This window comes from Hermetia illucens, chromosome 2 (genome assembly GCF_905115235.1).
Source record: "Hermetia illucens chromosome 2, iHerIll2.2.curated.20191125, whole genome shotgun sequence".
Lineage (NCBI taxonomy): Eukaryota > Metazoa > Arthropoda > Insecta > Diptera > Stratiomyidae > Hermetia > Hermetia illucens.
In genome coordinates, this window is record NC_051850.1 from 74,760,268 (window position 1) to 74,776,561 (window position 16,294).

Here is a 16,294-nt window from a genome sequence, read left to right on the forward strand (position 1 = left end):
TTCATTATATTCTTTCAAGTATTTCTTCAGGATCGCGATGAATTTTTTGAGGCAACTATCACTGTTTATACGATCCAGATAAAATAAATTTGTATATTCCATATTAAGCATTTGTCGGATATGAAGCTCCTCACGGCATTGTTAAAAGCTTTCTTCCGTTAATTTCACAATTATGCCGAATTCAACTTCTGGGAATATGACTCGATGCCACAAGTTTATACAACAAACCGGAGGGAAAACGTTATTATGATGAATATTATCCCAATAGATTTGTATAACGAACTTGAAACAGGATATATATGAAGATAAATTTGTGTAATCGTTAATTAGTTTGAAGATTCCAGAAAACCAAACGAATTCAGAAATTCAAGAAAAACACAGCCCAACGTATTATTCATTGTAACGGTATTCGAATCCACGAAACACTTTCAATTGCTGGATTTTTAAAACCAAAGTGCAATTTGTCGTAGAGCACCTTTAATAAGTTCTCTCAAAAAGTTTCTTACCTATTTCCCACCATACAATAAACAACTCCATGCATACAACCACATACACATGTTGTGATTGGCTATTGAATTCACCTCACTAAACGGAAACGTCATGTTACGTAAAAGTTAGTACGTTGCAAGGTTTACGTGAAGGAATGGGCCCTATAGGCCCATTCACCATCACTCGGAAACCTCGCGGTGTGGACGGAGGGCGTACCGTTTGAGATTGGCATCGAACCACGAGCATTATGTCAGTTTTTGATCGCCTTCGCATTGTGACTTGAAAACACGGGGACGAAATCTCAAATCAGCTGAGAAACAAAGCAAATATTTCATGAAATCACATTGCAAACAATACATACAATTACATAAAATATTTCCTAAATAATTAGCTCCTCAAAGTTCCGTTTTGGCAGCCCCTGGAAAAATTTTTAGCGCGGCCGTCGTGCGTGCACACCGCATGGCTTGCGAGTGATATCGACACGCAGCCATAACAGGATCTTGGAGTTCCCATATGCTAAACTCTTATCCTGGATTTGCGATGCGCATAATGAGATGTCAGTTTACGTATTGCACTTATTGTAAACCGGTCGTAAGAGTCAAGGAAATGCCAGCTCCTACATCATATTTGTCCTCTAGTGAGGTGAATTCACAGCCAAGCGGAACGTAACGAGAGTAATCTCTTAATTAACTTGGAAGTTAGAGTCTAAATAGTTTTCATAACTTGGGGCCAAAAGGTAATCAAGCAGAATGTTCATGGAAAAGTCAATGATAGTGAAGCGATAGTGAAATCACTTAAATGGATCAATCGGTGAGGGTGAGAATGAAATCACTTAAGTAGAACGAAATATTGATCATATCCGATCAATTAGAAATCAATTAGGTCAAAGTGTGGAATGAAATCTTCATCTCAAAGATTATTGGAATCAATTAATAGAAATTGATGGGAGGAATGATTATTCAAAGATTTTACGATCACTTCATTGGATCAAGAGCAGTCTAGAAATGTGAGGAACGATGGATGACGTAACTTGCCCTTCCATAATGGGTATCGCGTCCTCGTGATCCTCATTGATATCTACCATGATATTTGCATTGTTTATCTTTGTTTTACAACAAAAGTATATTATTGGCAAAATAATCAATATTGCGGTAATGATGGCAATATCTGTTATAATGCTTGTCCAGGTAATTGTTTTGGATTTAAAATTTATCTCTTCTAGGTTTTCCAAATGTTTATGATGAACGTACTACAAAGTCAAATTACTATATTCCCCACAGCTTATATTCCTAATTACATTGGGTAGTATGACGTTATTTTCAATGTAGTATATTTGGTTCTTAAACGTAAGGTTATTTAGATTTATTTGAGAATTTGCGTATTTAATCAAATTATGTCGTGGTAATATAATATTTTGGTCTTTATCATTTAAATTTTTTGTTACAATGATATTTTTCATTTATTTGTCCGACTTACTTGAAGGAGCGATCTTTCCATTCCCTAAGTGGGGTGAACTCAGACCAAAAACGGATCGATGAATGATTTCGATGGCAACGCATGGTAAACACGTCAATGGTCTTTGGCAACCATTTATCAATTTATATTTGTCGAACAGATGGCTGTGTGCTGGAGAGCTCTTTGCTAAGACGAAGGGATTTATGTGTGCTATTCGGGTCGGCGTGGTCGCCACCCGAGTTTATGAAAAAGGGTGGCGAACGACCAATGCAGAATATATGGTTCGGCACTGGAGACGTTGGACCATCTTATTTCTGGTTGCACTATAATGGCGGCGGTGCAATACACAATGCTGCATGTAAAGTGATTAACCGAAGCTTTGCATACAAACATGGAATGATGACGGGAACATGTCCGGTTTACTGATATGAGCCCCAGGCACTACCTAATCGTCCTGTTTAGAGTATGTGTTGTTAAAACAAACCCGATGTCCTTTTAGTTCAGAGACGGGTCGTTCTGCGCACATTATTGATATTGCTATACCCCAAAACAGCAACATTGAACGGAAGTACGTGGGGAATACGGTGAACTATGAGGCACTTGTTTGGAAATCAAAGAAATTTGGCGTCTCGAGCGGTTGGTTGTAGATGCCATAATGCATGTATTGTACCAAAATCCCTCATGGCTTCCTCTGATGTCCTGGAACTATGCAAAAATATACCATTCCACATTCATGCTCGAGATTGCGGGGAGTTCTCGACGGATTCTTCCATTCACCTACCACCGGCCACCACCACCAGCGCTCCTTTATCTTTGAAGTAGGTGGGATGGTCAGAGCCTAAATGCTTGGCGCTTAGTGGCAGTATTATATGAAATCCGTAACTTGCCCAGATTGTGAAACCTCTAGAAAATAAATAAATAATGAGAAGAGTCTTTTTATAGTTATTTGTTTTTGCAAGTTAGAAGTGGTATCATGAATTTTTTTAATCCACTAATGTCAAGCAGATAAGAAACTAGCGTTGATCTTATTCAACCACTTCTTGCCCATCGCTCTCGAGCACTTATCAAATTAGTGAAGTTAGTTATGTCCGAAAATCTTCTCGCAACAATATGGCTGCTAGCTGTGAATATCAAATTAAATCTGTGTTTTCGCGTCTGCAACATCAAGATAATGGTAATCTTTTACATAAAATGTGGCTATTACTGCAAATATCATAAGTCTAATTAAATTAAAATCTTACTATTATTAACAAACCTGCCGGGTGTTAGAGTTGCTTCTTTCGGGTCAAATTGGTACCCCTTAGGAGATGTCAACGGATATCCACTACTAGTTATGTAGAAATTAAAGCATTCATTCACCATCACTCGGAAACCTCGCGGTGTGGACGGAGGGCGTACCGTTTGAGATTGGCATCGAACCACGAGCATTATGTCAGTTTTTGATCGCCTTCGCATTGTGACTTAAAAACACGGGGACGAAATCTCAAATCAGCTGAGAAACAAAGCAAATATTTCATGAAATCACATTGCAAACAATACATACAATTACATAAAATATTTCCTAAATAATTAGCTCCTCAAAGTTCCGTTTTGGCAGCCAATGGAACAACTTTTATCGCGCTCGTCGTGCGTGCACACCGCATGGCTTGCGAGTGATATCGACACGCAGCGATAACAAGATCTTGGAGTTCCAATATGCTAAACTCTTATCCTGGATTTGCGATGCGCATAATGAGATGTCAGTTTACGTATTGCACTTATTGTAGACCGGTCGTAAGAGTCAAGGAAATGCCAGCTCCTACATCATATTTGTCCTCTAGTGAGGTGAATTCACAGCCAATCACAGGCAAGCGGAACGTAACGAGAGTAATATCTTAATTAACTTGGAAGTTAGAGTCTGAATAGTTTTCATAACTTGGGGCCAAAAGGTAATCAAACAGAATATTCACGTAAAAGTCAATGATAGTGAAGCGATAGTGAAATCACTTAAATGGATCAATCGGTGAGGGTGACAATGAAATCACTTAAGTAGAACGAAATATTGACCATATCCGATCAATTAGAAATCAATTAGGTCAAAGTGTGGAATGGAATCTTCATCTCAAAGATTATTGGAATCAATTAATAGAAAGTGATGGGAGGAATGATTATTCAAAGATTTTACGATCACTTCATTGGATCAATAGCAGTCTAGAAATGTGAGGAACGATGGATGACGTAACTTGCCCTTCCATAATGGGAATCGCGTCCTCGTGATCCTCATTGATATCTACCATGATATTTGCATTGTTTATCTTTGTTTTACAACAAAAGTATATTATTGGCAAAATAATCAATATTGCGGTAATGATGGCAATATCTGTTATAATGCTTGTCCAGGTAATTGTTTTGGATTTAAAATTTATCTCTTCTAGGTTTTCCAAATGTTTATGATGAACATATTACAAAGTCAAATTACTATATTCCCCACAGCTTATATTCCTAATTACATTAGGTAGTATGACGTTATTTTCAATGTAGTATATTTGGTTCTTAAACGTAAGGTTATTTATATTTATTTGAGAATTTGTGTAGTTAATCAAATTATGTCGTGGTAATATAATATTTTGGTCTTTATCATTTGAATTTTTTGTTACAATGATATTTTTCATTTATTTGTCCGACTTACTTGAAGGAGCGATCTTTCCACTGCCTAAGTGGGGTGAACTCAGACCAAAAACGGATCGATGAATGATTTCGATGGCAACGCATGGTAAACACGTCAATGGTCTTTGGCATAATGATAATAATGAGAAGAGTCTTTTTATATGATAGTTATTTGTTTTTGCCCTTCTTCTCGCAACAATATGGCTGCTAGCTGTGAATATAAAATTAAATCTGTGTTTTCGCGTCTGCAACATCAAGATAATGGTAATCTTTTACATAAAATGTGGCTATTACTGCAAATATCATAATTCAAATTAAAGTAAAATCTTAGTATTATTAACAAACCTGCCGGGTGTTAAATTTGCTTTTTAGGGTCAAATTGGTACCCCTTAGGAGATGTCAACGGATATCCACTACTAGTTATGTAGAAATGAAAGCATCGTATACCCAAACATTATTACTTAAAATATCAACAAAATCATTCATACCTGACGCACCGAGCTTCCCGTTTCCGACTTGTTCAACATTCAGCACAAAATCGAATATTTCAAGCTCCCAATAACCAGTGTATTATATTATACAATAAATCGCGGGTCACTTTCGGGCAATTATAATTATTAATATTATTTCTTACCACATTAATAACATAAATGAGTAGAGTGCTTTTATATTACTACTACCTGTGAATGCAAAATTAAAGCTGTGAACGTGACAACACTTTTCACATGTGCAACATCAAATATTACCATTATCTTTTACATTGCTATGACTGCAAATATTAAAATTGAAATTATCTGAGACGATTGCAAATGACGTCGAAACTTCAACAGTTGAAGAGTGACAAATACTTGTTTCAGTAGAACCATTTTTACTTTCATTATATTCTGTCAAGTACTTCTTCGGGATCGCGATGAATTTTTTGAGGTAAATCCACTGATATCAACTAATACTGTTTATACGATCCGGAAAAAATAAATTTGTATATTTCGTATTAAACATTTGTCGGATATGAAGCTCCTCACGGCATTGTTAAAAGCTTTCTTCCGTTAATTTCACAATTATGCCGAATTCAACTTCTGGGAATATGACTCGATGCCACAAGTTTATACAACAAACCGGAGGGAAAACGTTATTATGATGAATATTATCCCAATAGATTTGTATAACGAACTTGAAACAGGATATATATGAAGATAAATTTGAGTAATCGTTAATTAGTTTGATATATATATATATATAATTTATTGCCAGTAATGTGTTACAAAGTTGTTTTTTTATATAACAAAATTTGAAATTCAGAGTCCAGTTAAACTAACTTTACATCTTACAATTACAAGTGTTGCATGCGCGCAATTTGTACTTTATACATTATGCGTTATTTAGAGGAAAATGGCAATTAAAAACCTCTACAACTTGAAGTAAAACTAAAACTTATTCTAACTTAACCTAATTAAACTGTATAAGCTAATTTTTTTTTTTTTACGTTAAAGAATTTATTAACGGATTATCCACAAGTGCAATCCCATCATAAAATTTGTTATTTAATACACTAATTACTGAATCAATTAAGCCAACTTTAGCTAAAGAGTGCAGTGCTTTCGTGCTGAAAAATTTCCAACGATTTAAGATTATTTTCAGCACTTTATTTTGTGCAATTTGAAGTTTTGTGGTATGTGATTTAGCACCAGTAGCGAAGATTGGAGCTGCATAGGACATTACAGGCTGGAAAATCGTTTTAAAAATTAACAGCTTATTTTCTATGCTTAGTTGGGACTTTCTATTAATTAGTGGGTACAGAACTTTAATCAGACTATTAACCCTATTTATCGTCTAAGTAATGTAACCTTTATAAATTAAAGATTTGTCGAACGTAAACCCCAAATACTTAAGCTGCTTAGTCCACTTCACTTTACATCCATTTATGGATAAATCTGAGGTAGATATGTAAGGAATTGATCTACGTTTAGTAAAAAATATGGCTCGAGTTTTTTGTTCGTTAATTTTAATTTTCCATTTTTGAAAATATTCTAATATAACACCTATTGCATGTTCCACTGTTGTTTGGATTTTAGAATAGAGAGTGTCTGCTGTATAAATTGCAGTATCGTCTGCAAATATTGCAATTTGTACACCATCTGCCTGAGGAAAATCATGTGTGTAAATAAGGTACAATAGTGGGGCCAGCACTGAGCCTTGTGGAACTCCTGCCCTAATATTCTGGGGCTCCGAAAGGTTATTATAAATGTGCACCTTGAATGACCTGCCACTAAGGAAACTATTCACCAGATTAATAAGGTAAGCCGGAAAGTTCGCCTTTATGAGCTTGTAGAGTAAACCATTGTGCCACACTCTATCAAAAACTTTTTCTATATCTAGGGACACTAAGGCCATAGATTGTTTTGAAATGAAAGCTAATTCAACAGCATTTTTTACACGCATTAACTGATGGTTTGTTGAATGACTTTTCCTAAATCCAAATTGCTCGTCAGGTATCATTTTTTGACATTCCACGTGGACAGAAAGATGCTGTTTGATGATCTTCTCAAACACTTTTGCAAGATTGCTCAGAAGACTTATAGGTCTATAACTGCTAGCTACATGAGCAGGTTTTTGTGGCTTCAAAATCGGGATGATTTTTGCGGATTTCCAAACAGTTGGATAATAACCACATTTGATGCATGCATTGAAAATGTGCATAAGAAATACGATTGCTTTCCTTGGCAACTTCATTAAGCAAATGTTGGGGCTATTATCAAAGCCCGTGGATAACTTCGGTTTAGACGGTTTGATTATATCCCATATAATCTTTGGTTTAATCGTTGGGAAGCTTCCGGACATGGAAAGTGTGTTCCACTCTCTAATTGTCCGTTCAACCCCGACTTCTGTTGCTGCATCATGCAGTTCCTCATTTTCGCTGAAATTTTTAGCAAATGTACTTGCTAAACGATTCGCCTTCTCTTTCTTAGTTATAAAAATTTGACCACAATCTTCTAAAGTCGGAATATGTTTATTTTTGTTTTTTAAAATGCGAACAATTTTCCAAAATGGTTTGTCTCCTTTTTTAAGTTTGCTCAGCATATTATTCCACTGATTGTTCCTAACAATGATGAGTAACTCTTGAATCAGTGAGTTTACTTGCTTCCACCTAAATTTTGAGTTGGCATTTCTGTGTCTCTGCCAGTCACGTCTATAAGCGTTTCTGAGCGCAATGAGCTTTTTCAATTCAGGGGGAAAGGAAATGTGAATGAATTTTTTAACAGGTGTTTTCGGGACACAACGATTTATAGCTTTATGTATCAAGTTTTCAAAAGATCTGAGATATTTGTCAATTATGTCGGTGGATGCAATATCTGATTTGGAAACCTGTGCGAGGTCAATATCAGTATTTGGACTGTTTTGAAACCTTGACCAGTCCGCAGACTTAAAATTATAAAAGAATTGTTTGGTTAATAGCTCTGGAGAACTATATAACTTAAAGATAACTGGCAAATGATCAGAGTTTAGCTCGTTAACTACATCTAGTGCAGAACAGATATTGTGGACATTACACAGGACTACATCTAAATTTGATGGCGAAACTTTTTTGTTAAATGGGACATACGTTGGTTCATCCGCGAAAAACATTGAGACGGGGTGAGTTTGGATGTATTTATATAGAATATTCCCCCATTTGTTGTTCCTCTTGCAACCCCAAATAGTATTTCTGCAATTAAGGTCACCGCCAATTAGAAAATTTCCATTTAGGTTACATAATTTCCGTAAATCGCTGATAAATAATTTTTCGCTACTGTCGTTAGAATTACCACCTGGAAAATAAGCTGCAATTATATTCAAATCTGTGCCCCACTGAAGTTTAACCTTTACTCCAATAGATTCAATAGCTATTGTTCCTAGGTTAGGCAATAATTCATGTTTAATATTTCTTCGTATAAAAATTGCAACACCACCACCCTTAGATTGCTTTCTATCTTTTCTATATACAAAAAATTACGCGTAACCTGGCTGTAAGTAGGTTTGGATATTCCACTAATTTTAGCAACGGAGTTTGTACCCACTAAATTCGGAAAAAAAGCTTCGGAAACTTTGAAATGTTTATCTGAAGCGACATTCACCTGCTTCCCACTCTTCCGCGACAGCTTTTGTTTTAGATCAATATATTCAATTCGACGTTTACAATTTTTGTCGCTGGCTAAGTGATGTTCTCCGCAGTTGGCGCATTTGATGCGATCAGGTTCTCGATCGTTAACTTCGCATTGAGAAAAGTGATGATCGCCACTACAAATCATACACTTCGTAGAGAGATGACAATGAGAGGAACCATGCCCATACATTTGACATCTTCTACATTGCGTGGGGCCACGCCTTTTATTATTGTAGTAACTCCAATGTACCAATGTGTGCATAATGGCTTTATCCGCTCTGAGGGAACTTATTTTCGTTCCCCTTTCCAAATAGAGGAGATAAACGCTTTTATTCAGCACCTCCTCTTTTCTAATGATTTTTTTAACTTCTAAGCAGGGAATGTTGAGGTCCGCCTTCAAATGCTTTTTCAATTGTTCACAGGACATATCATGCAGCCCTGATAACAATATTTTAATGGGGCGCAATTCTGGCCGTTGGAAAGTTAATTTTACGTTTTTGGCCGTTAAGTAAGCCAAAAACCTATCATAATCCGCAATATCCTCTAGCAAGAGTCTGCGTCCAATTGAAATAATTTTAATGGAAAATTTATCAATTTTCAATTCTCCAAGCATAGCGAGAATAGTCTCACGTTGTAGCTCTGTGAAAGTTACTGCCGGTACTCTAAATTTTTTTGGTGCTTGTTCCTTTTCGGGAATTATGGGATCAATAACCTCATCAGCCAAAACCGAAAAGCGATTTTGTGACGACACTCCAGCACTTTTAGCCATTTTAGGCATTTTCAACTTGTCTCTGATGAGCACTTTTTCCGGGGAATCCACCCGGGACCGTCTTATCCCACTCGCTACTATTGGCACAATAAACGTTCACTTGACCTTTATTGAAATGTAAGTTCTAGTAACAAAACGCCTCGAATAAGATTACTTCGTAACACTTGGAATTTCAAAATTCACTTCCGACTTCAATTCTGATGTATTCACACGGACTACCAGACATCCTTAATTAGTTTGAAGATTCCAGAAAACCAAACGAATTCAGAAATTCAAGAAAAACACAGCCCGACGTATTATTCATTGTAACGGCATTCGAATCCACGAAACACTTTCAATTGCTGGATTTTTAAAACCAAAGTGCAATTTGTCGTAGAGCACCTTTAATAAGTTCTCTCAAAAAGTTTCCTTCCTATTTCCCACCATACAATAAACAACTCCATGCATACAACCACATACACATGTTGTGATTGGCTATTGAATTCACCTCACTAAACGGAAACGTCATGTTACGTAAAAGTTAGTACGTTGCAAGGTTTAGGTGAAGGAATGGCCCCTATAGGCCCATTCACCATCACTCGGAAACCTCGCGGTGTGGACGGAGGGCGTACCGTTTGAGATTGGCATCGAACCACGAGCATTATGTCAGTTTTTGATCGCCTTCGCATTGTGACTTAAAAACACGGGGACGAAATCTCAAATCAGCTGAGAAACAAAGCAAATATTTCATGAAATCTCATTGCAAACAATACATACAATTACATAAAATATTTCCTAAATAATTAGCTCCTCAAAGTTCCGTTTTGGCAGCCCCTGGAAAAATTTTTAGCGCGGCCGTCGTGCGTGCACACCGCATGGCTTGCGAGTGATATCGACACGCAGCCATAACAGGATCTTGGAGTTCCCATATGCTAAACTCTTATCCTGGATTTGCGATGCGCATAATGAGATGTCAGTTTACGTATTGCACTTATTGTAAACCGGTCGTAAGAGTCAAGGAAATGCCAGCTCCTACATCATATTTGTCCTCTAGTGAGGTGAATTCACAGCCAATCACAGGCAAGCGGAACGTAACGAGAGTAATATCTTAATTAACTTGGAAGTTAGAGTCTAAATAGTTTTCATAACTTGGGGCCAAAAGGTAATCAAACAGAATGTTCATGTAAAAGTCAATGATAGTGAAGCGATAGTGAAATCACTTAAATGGATCAATCGGTGAGGGTGACAATGAAATCAATTAAGTAGAACGAAATATTGACCATACCCGATCAATTAGAAATCAATTAGGTCAAATTGTGGAATGAAATCTTCATCTCAAAGATTATTGGAATCAATTAATAAAAAGTGATGGGAGGAATGATTATTCAAAGATTTTACGATCACTTCATTGGATCAATAGCAGTCTGGAAATGTGAGGAACGATGGATGAGGTAACTTGCCCTTCCATAATGGCAATCGCGTCCTCGTGATCCTCATTGATATCTACCATGATATTTGCATTGTTTATCTTTGTTTTACAACAAAAGTATATTATTGGCAAAATAATCAATATTGCGGTAATGATGGCAATATCTGTTATAATGCTTGGACAGGTAATTGTTTTAGATTTAAAATTGATCTCCTCTAGGTTTTCCAAATGTTTATGATGAACATACTACCAAGTCAAATTACTATATTCCCCACAGCTTATATTCCTAACTACATTGGGTAGTATGAAGTTATTTTCAATGTAGTATATTTGGTTCTTAAACGTAAGGTTATTTATATTTATTTGAGAATTTGCGTATTTAATCAAATTATGTCGTGGTAATATAATATTTTGGTCTTTATCATTTAAATTTTTTGTTACAATGATATTTTTCATTTATTTGTCCGACTTACTTGAAGGAGCGATCTTTCCATTCCCTAAGTGGGGTGAACTCAGACCAAAAACGGATCGATGAATGATTTCGATGGCAACGCATGGTAAACACGTCAATGGTCTTTGGCAACCATTTATCAATTTATATTTGTCGAACAGATGGCTGTGTGCTGGAGAGCTCTTTGCTGAGACGAAGGGATTTATGTGTGCTATTCGGGTCGGCGTGGTCGCCACCCGAGTTTATGAAAAGCGGGTGGCGAACGACCAATGCAGAATATATGGTTCGGCACTGGAGACTTTGGACCATCTTATTCCTGGTTGCACTTTATAGGCCATTATTGGCGGCGGTGCAATACACAATGCTGCATGTAAAGTGATTAACCAAAGCTTTGCATACAAACATGGAATGATCACGGGAACATGTCCGGTTTACTGATATGAGCCCCAGGCACTACCTAATCGTCCTGTTTACAGTATGTATTGTTAAAACAAACCCGATGTCCTGTTAGTTCAGAGACGGGTTGTTCTGCGCACATTATTGATATTGCTATACCCCAAAACAGCATCATTGAACGGAAGTACGTGGAGAATACGGTGAACTATGAGGCACTTGTTTGGAAAACAAAGAAATTTGGCGTCCCGAGCGGTTGGTTGTAGATGCCATAATGCATGTATTGTACCAAAATCCCTCATGGCTTCCTCTGATGTCCTGGAACTATGCAAAAATATACCATTCCACATTCATGCTCGAGATTGCGGGGAGTTCTCTACGGATTCTTCCATTCACCTACCACCGGCCACCACCACCAGCGCTCCTTTATCTTTGAAGTAGGTGGGATGGTCAGAGCCTAAATGCTTGGCACTTAGTGGCAGTATTATATGAAATCCGTAACTTGCCCAGATTGTGAAACCTCTAGAAAATAAATAATGAGAAGAGCCTTTTTATAGTTATTTGTTTTTGCAAGTTAGAAGTGGTATCATGAATTTTGTTAATCCACTAATGTCAAACACATAAGAAACTAGCGTTGATCTTATTCAACCACTTCTTGCCCATCGCTGTCGAGCACTTATCAAATTAGTGAAGTTAGTTATGTCCGCCAATCTTCTCGCAACAATATGGCTGCTAGCTGTGAATATCAAATTAAATCTGTGTTTTCGCGTCTGCAACATCAAGATAATGGTAATCTTTTACATAAAATGTCATAATTCATCATAATTCAAATTAAATTCAAATCTTACTATTATTAACAAACCTGCCGGGTGTTAAAGTTGCTTCTTTTGGGTCAAATTGGTACCCCTTAGGAGATTTGAACGGATATCCACTACTAGTTATGTAGAAATGAAGCATCGTGTACCCAAACATTATTACTTAAAATATCAACAAAATCATTCATACCTGACGCACCGAGCTTCCCGTTTCCGACTTGTTCAACATTCAGCACAAAATCGAATATTTCAAGCTCCCAATAACCAGTGTATTATATTATACAATAATTCGCGGCTCAATTTCGGGGAATTATAATTATTAATATTATTTCTTACCACATTAATAACATAAATGAGCAGAGTGCTTTTATAATACTACTACCTGTGAATGCAAAATTAAAGCTGTGAACGTGACAACACTTTTCACATGTGCAACATCAAATATTACCATTATCTTTTACATTGCTATTACTGCAAATATTAAAATTGAAATTATCTGAGACGATTGCAAATGACGTCGAAACTTCAGCAGTTGAAGAGTGATAAACACTTGTTTCAGTAGAACCATTTTTACTTTGATTATATTCCTTCAAGTACTTCTTCGGGATCGCGATGAATTTTTTGAGGCAAGTCGACTGATATCAACTAACACTGTTTATACGATCCGGATAAAATAAGTTTGTATATTTCATATGAAGCATTTGTCGGATATGAAGCTCCTCACGGCATTGTTAAAAGCTTTCTTCCGTTAATTTCACAATTATGCCGAATTCAACTTCTGGGAATATGACTCGATGCCACAAGTTTATACAACAAACCGGAGGGTAAACGTTATTATGATGAATATTATCCCAATAGATTTGTATAACGAACTTGAAACAGGATATATATGAAGATAAATTTGTGTAATCGTTAATTAGTTTGAAGATTCCAGAAAACCAAACGAATTCAGAAATTCAAGAAAAACACAGCCCGACGTATTATTCATTGTAACGGCATTCGAATCCACGAAACACTTTCAATTGCTGGATTTTTAAAATCAAAGTGCAATTTATCGTAGAGCACCTTTAATAAGTTCTCTCAAAAAGTTTCTTTCCTATTTCCCACCATACAATAAACAACTCCATGCATACAACCACATACACATGTTGTGATTGGCTATTGAATTCACCTCACTAAACGGAAACGTCATGTTAAGTAAAAGTTAGTACGTTCCAAGGTTTACGTGAAGGAATGTGCCCTATAGGGCCATTCACCATCACTCGGAAACCTCGCGGTATCGACGGAGGGCGTACCGTTTGAGATTTGCATCGAACCACGAGCATTATGTCAGTTTTTGATCGCCTTCGCATTGTGACTTAAAAACACGGGGACGAAAACTCAAATCAGCTGAGAAGCGAAGCAAATATTTCATGAAATCACATTGCAATCAATACATACAATTACATAAAATATTTCCTAAATAATTAGCTCCTCAAAATTCCGTTTTGACAGCCAATGGAACAACTTTTATCGCGCTCGTCGTGCGTGCACACCGCATGGCTTGCGAGTGATATCGACACGCAGCCATAACAGGATCTTGGAGTTCCAATATGCTAAACTCTTATCCTGGATTTGCGATCTGCATAATGAGATGTCAGTTTACGTATTGCACTTATTGTAAACCGATCGTAAGAGTCAAGGAAATGCCAGCTCCTACATCATATTTGTCCTCTAGTGAGGTGAATTCACAGCCAATCACAGGCAAGCGGAACGTAACGAGAGTAATATCTTAATTAACTTGGAAGTTAGAGTCTAAATAGTTTTTATAACTTAGGGCCAAAAGGTAATCAAACAGAATGTTCATGTAAAAGTCAATGATAGTGAAGCGATAATGAAATCACTTAAATGGATCAATCGGTGAGGGTGAGAATGAAATCACTTAAGTAGAACGAAATATTGATCATATCCGATCAATTAGAAATCAATTGAGTCAAAGTGTGGAATGAAATCTTCATCTCAAAGATTATTGGAATCAATTAATAGAAATTGATGGGAGGAATGATTATTCAAAGATTTTACGATCACTTCATTGGATCAATAGCAGTCTAGAAATGTGAGGAACGATGGATGACGAAACTTGCCCTTCCATAATGGCAATCGCGTCCTCGTGATCCTCATTGATATCTACCATGATATTTGCATTGTTTATCTTTGTTTTACAACAAAAGTATATTATTGGCAAAATAATCAATATTGCGGTAATGATGGCAATATCTGTTATAATGCTTGTCCAGGTAATTGTTTTGGATTTAAAATTTATCTCCTCTAGGTTTTCCAAATGTTAATGATGAACATATTACAAAGTCAAATTACTATATTCCCCACAGCTTATATTCCTAATTACATTGGGTAGTATGACGTTATTTTCAATGTAGTATATTTGGTTCTTAAACGTAAGGTTATTTATATTTATGTGAGAATTTGCGTATTTAATCAAATTATGTCGTGGTAATATAATATTTTGGTCTTTATCATTTAAATTTTTTGTTACAATGATATTTTTCATTTATTTGTCCGACTTACTTGAAGGAGCGATCTTTCCATTCCCTAAGTGGGGTGAACTCAGACCAAAAACGGATCGATGAATGATTTCGATGGCAACGCATGGTAAACACGTCAATGGTCTTTGGCAACCATTTATCAATTTATATTTGTCGAACAGATGGCTGTGTGCTGGAGAGCTTTTTGCTGAGACGAAGGGATTTATGTGTGCTATTCGGGTCGGCGTGGTCGCCACCCGAGTTTATGAAAAGCGGGTGGCGAACGACCAATGCAGAATATATGGTTCGGCACTGGAGACTTTGGACCATCTTATTTCTGGTTGCACTATAATGGCGGCGGTGCAATACACAATGCTGCATGTAAAGTGATTAACCAAAGCTTTGCATACAAACATGGAATGATGACGGGAACATGTCCGGTTTACTGATATGAGCCCCAGGCACTACCTAATCGTCCTGTTTACAGTATGTATTGTAAAACAAACCCGATGTCCTGTTAGTTCAGAGACGGGTCGTTCGGCGCACATTATTGATATTGCTATACCCCAAAACAGCAACATTGAACGTAAGTACGTGGAGAATACGGTGAACTATGAGGCACTTGTTTGGAAATCAAAGAAATTTGGCGTCTCGAGCGGTTGGTTGTAGATGCCATAATGCATGTATTGTACCAAAATCCCTCATGGCTTCCTCTGATGTCCTGGAACTATGCAAAGAGATACCATTCCACATTCATGCTCGAGATTGCGGGGAGTTCTCTACGGATTCTTCCATTTACCTACCACCGGCCACCACCACCAGCGCTCTTTAACTTTGAAGTATTTGGGATGGTCAGAGCCTAAATGCTTGGCACTTAGTGGCAGTATTATACGAAATCCGTAACTTGCCCAGATTGTGAAACCTCTAGAAAATAAATAAATAATGAGAAGAGTCTTTTTATAGTTATTTGTTTTTCCAAGCTAGAAGTAGTATCATGAATTTTGTTAATCCACTAATGTTAAACACATAAGAAACTAGCGTTGATCTTATTCAACCACTTCTTGCCCATCGCTGTCGAGCACTTATCAAATTAGTGAAGTTAGTTATGTCCGCCAATCTTCTCGCAACAATATGGCTGCTAGCTGTGAATATCAAATTAAATCTGTGTTTTCGCGTCTGCAACATCAAGATAATGGTAATCTTTT

General features: G+C 36.8%; 1 protein-coding gene and 1 long non-coding RNA gene across 6 annotated transcripts; one reads left to right on the plus strand and one right to left on the minus strand.

Moving 5' to 3' along the window:
- Nucleotides 1–1,836: 1,836 nt before the first annotated feature.
- On the minus strand, nt 1,837–3,627 carry LOC119647952. 5 transcript variants are annotated; one of them, XM_038049341.1, is made up of 3 exons: nt 3,488–3,627; nt 3,200–3,404; nt 1,837–2,847 (listed from the first exon to the last, which is right to left on the minus strand). In XM_038049341.1, the coding sequence occupies exons 2-3, from the start codon at nt 3,397–3,399 to the stop codon at nt 2,718–2,720; spliced, it is 330 nt and encodes a 109-aa protein (XP_037905269.1). In that variant the 5' UTR covers nt 3,400–3,404; nt 3,488–3,627; the 3' UTR covers nt 1,837–2,717. The 5 variants fall into 5 exon arrangements, with proteins under 5 accessions (XP_037905269.1, XP_037905268.1, XP_037905267.1 ...); XM_038049340.1 differs by having other exon boundaries at nt 3,200–3,436; nt 3,488–3,598; XM_038049339.1 differs by having other exon boundaries at nt 3,200–3,624.
- A 54-nt stretch (nt 3,628–3,681) lies between these two features.
- LOC119647954 lies at nt 3,682–4,563 on the plus strand. Its single transcript, XR_005248972.1, has 2 exons — nt 3,682–3,946; nt 4,008–4,563. It is a non-coding gene; the product is annotated as an uncharacterized LOC119647954 (long non-coding RNA).
- Nucleotides 4,564–16,294: the final 11,731 nt, after the last annotated feature.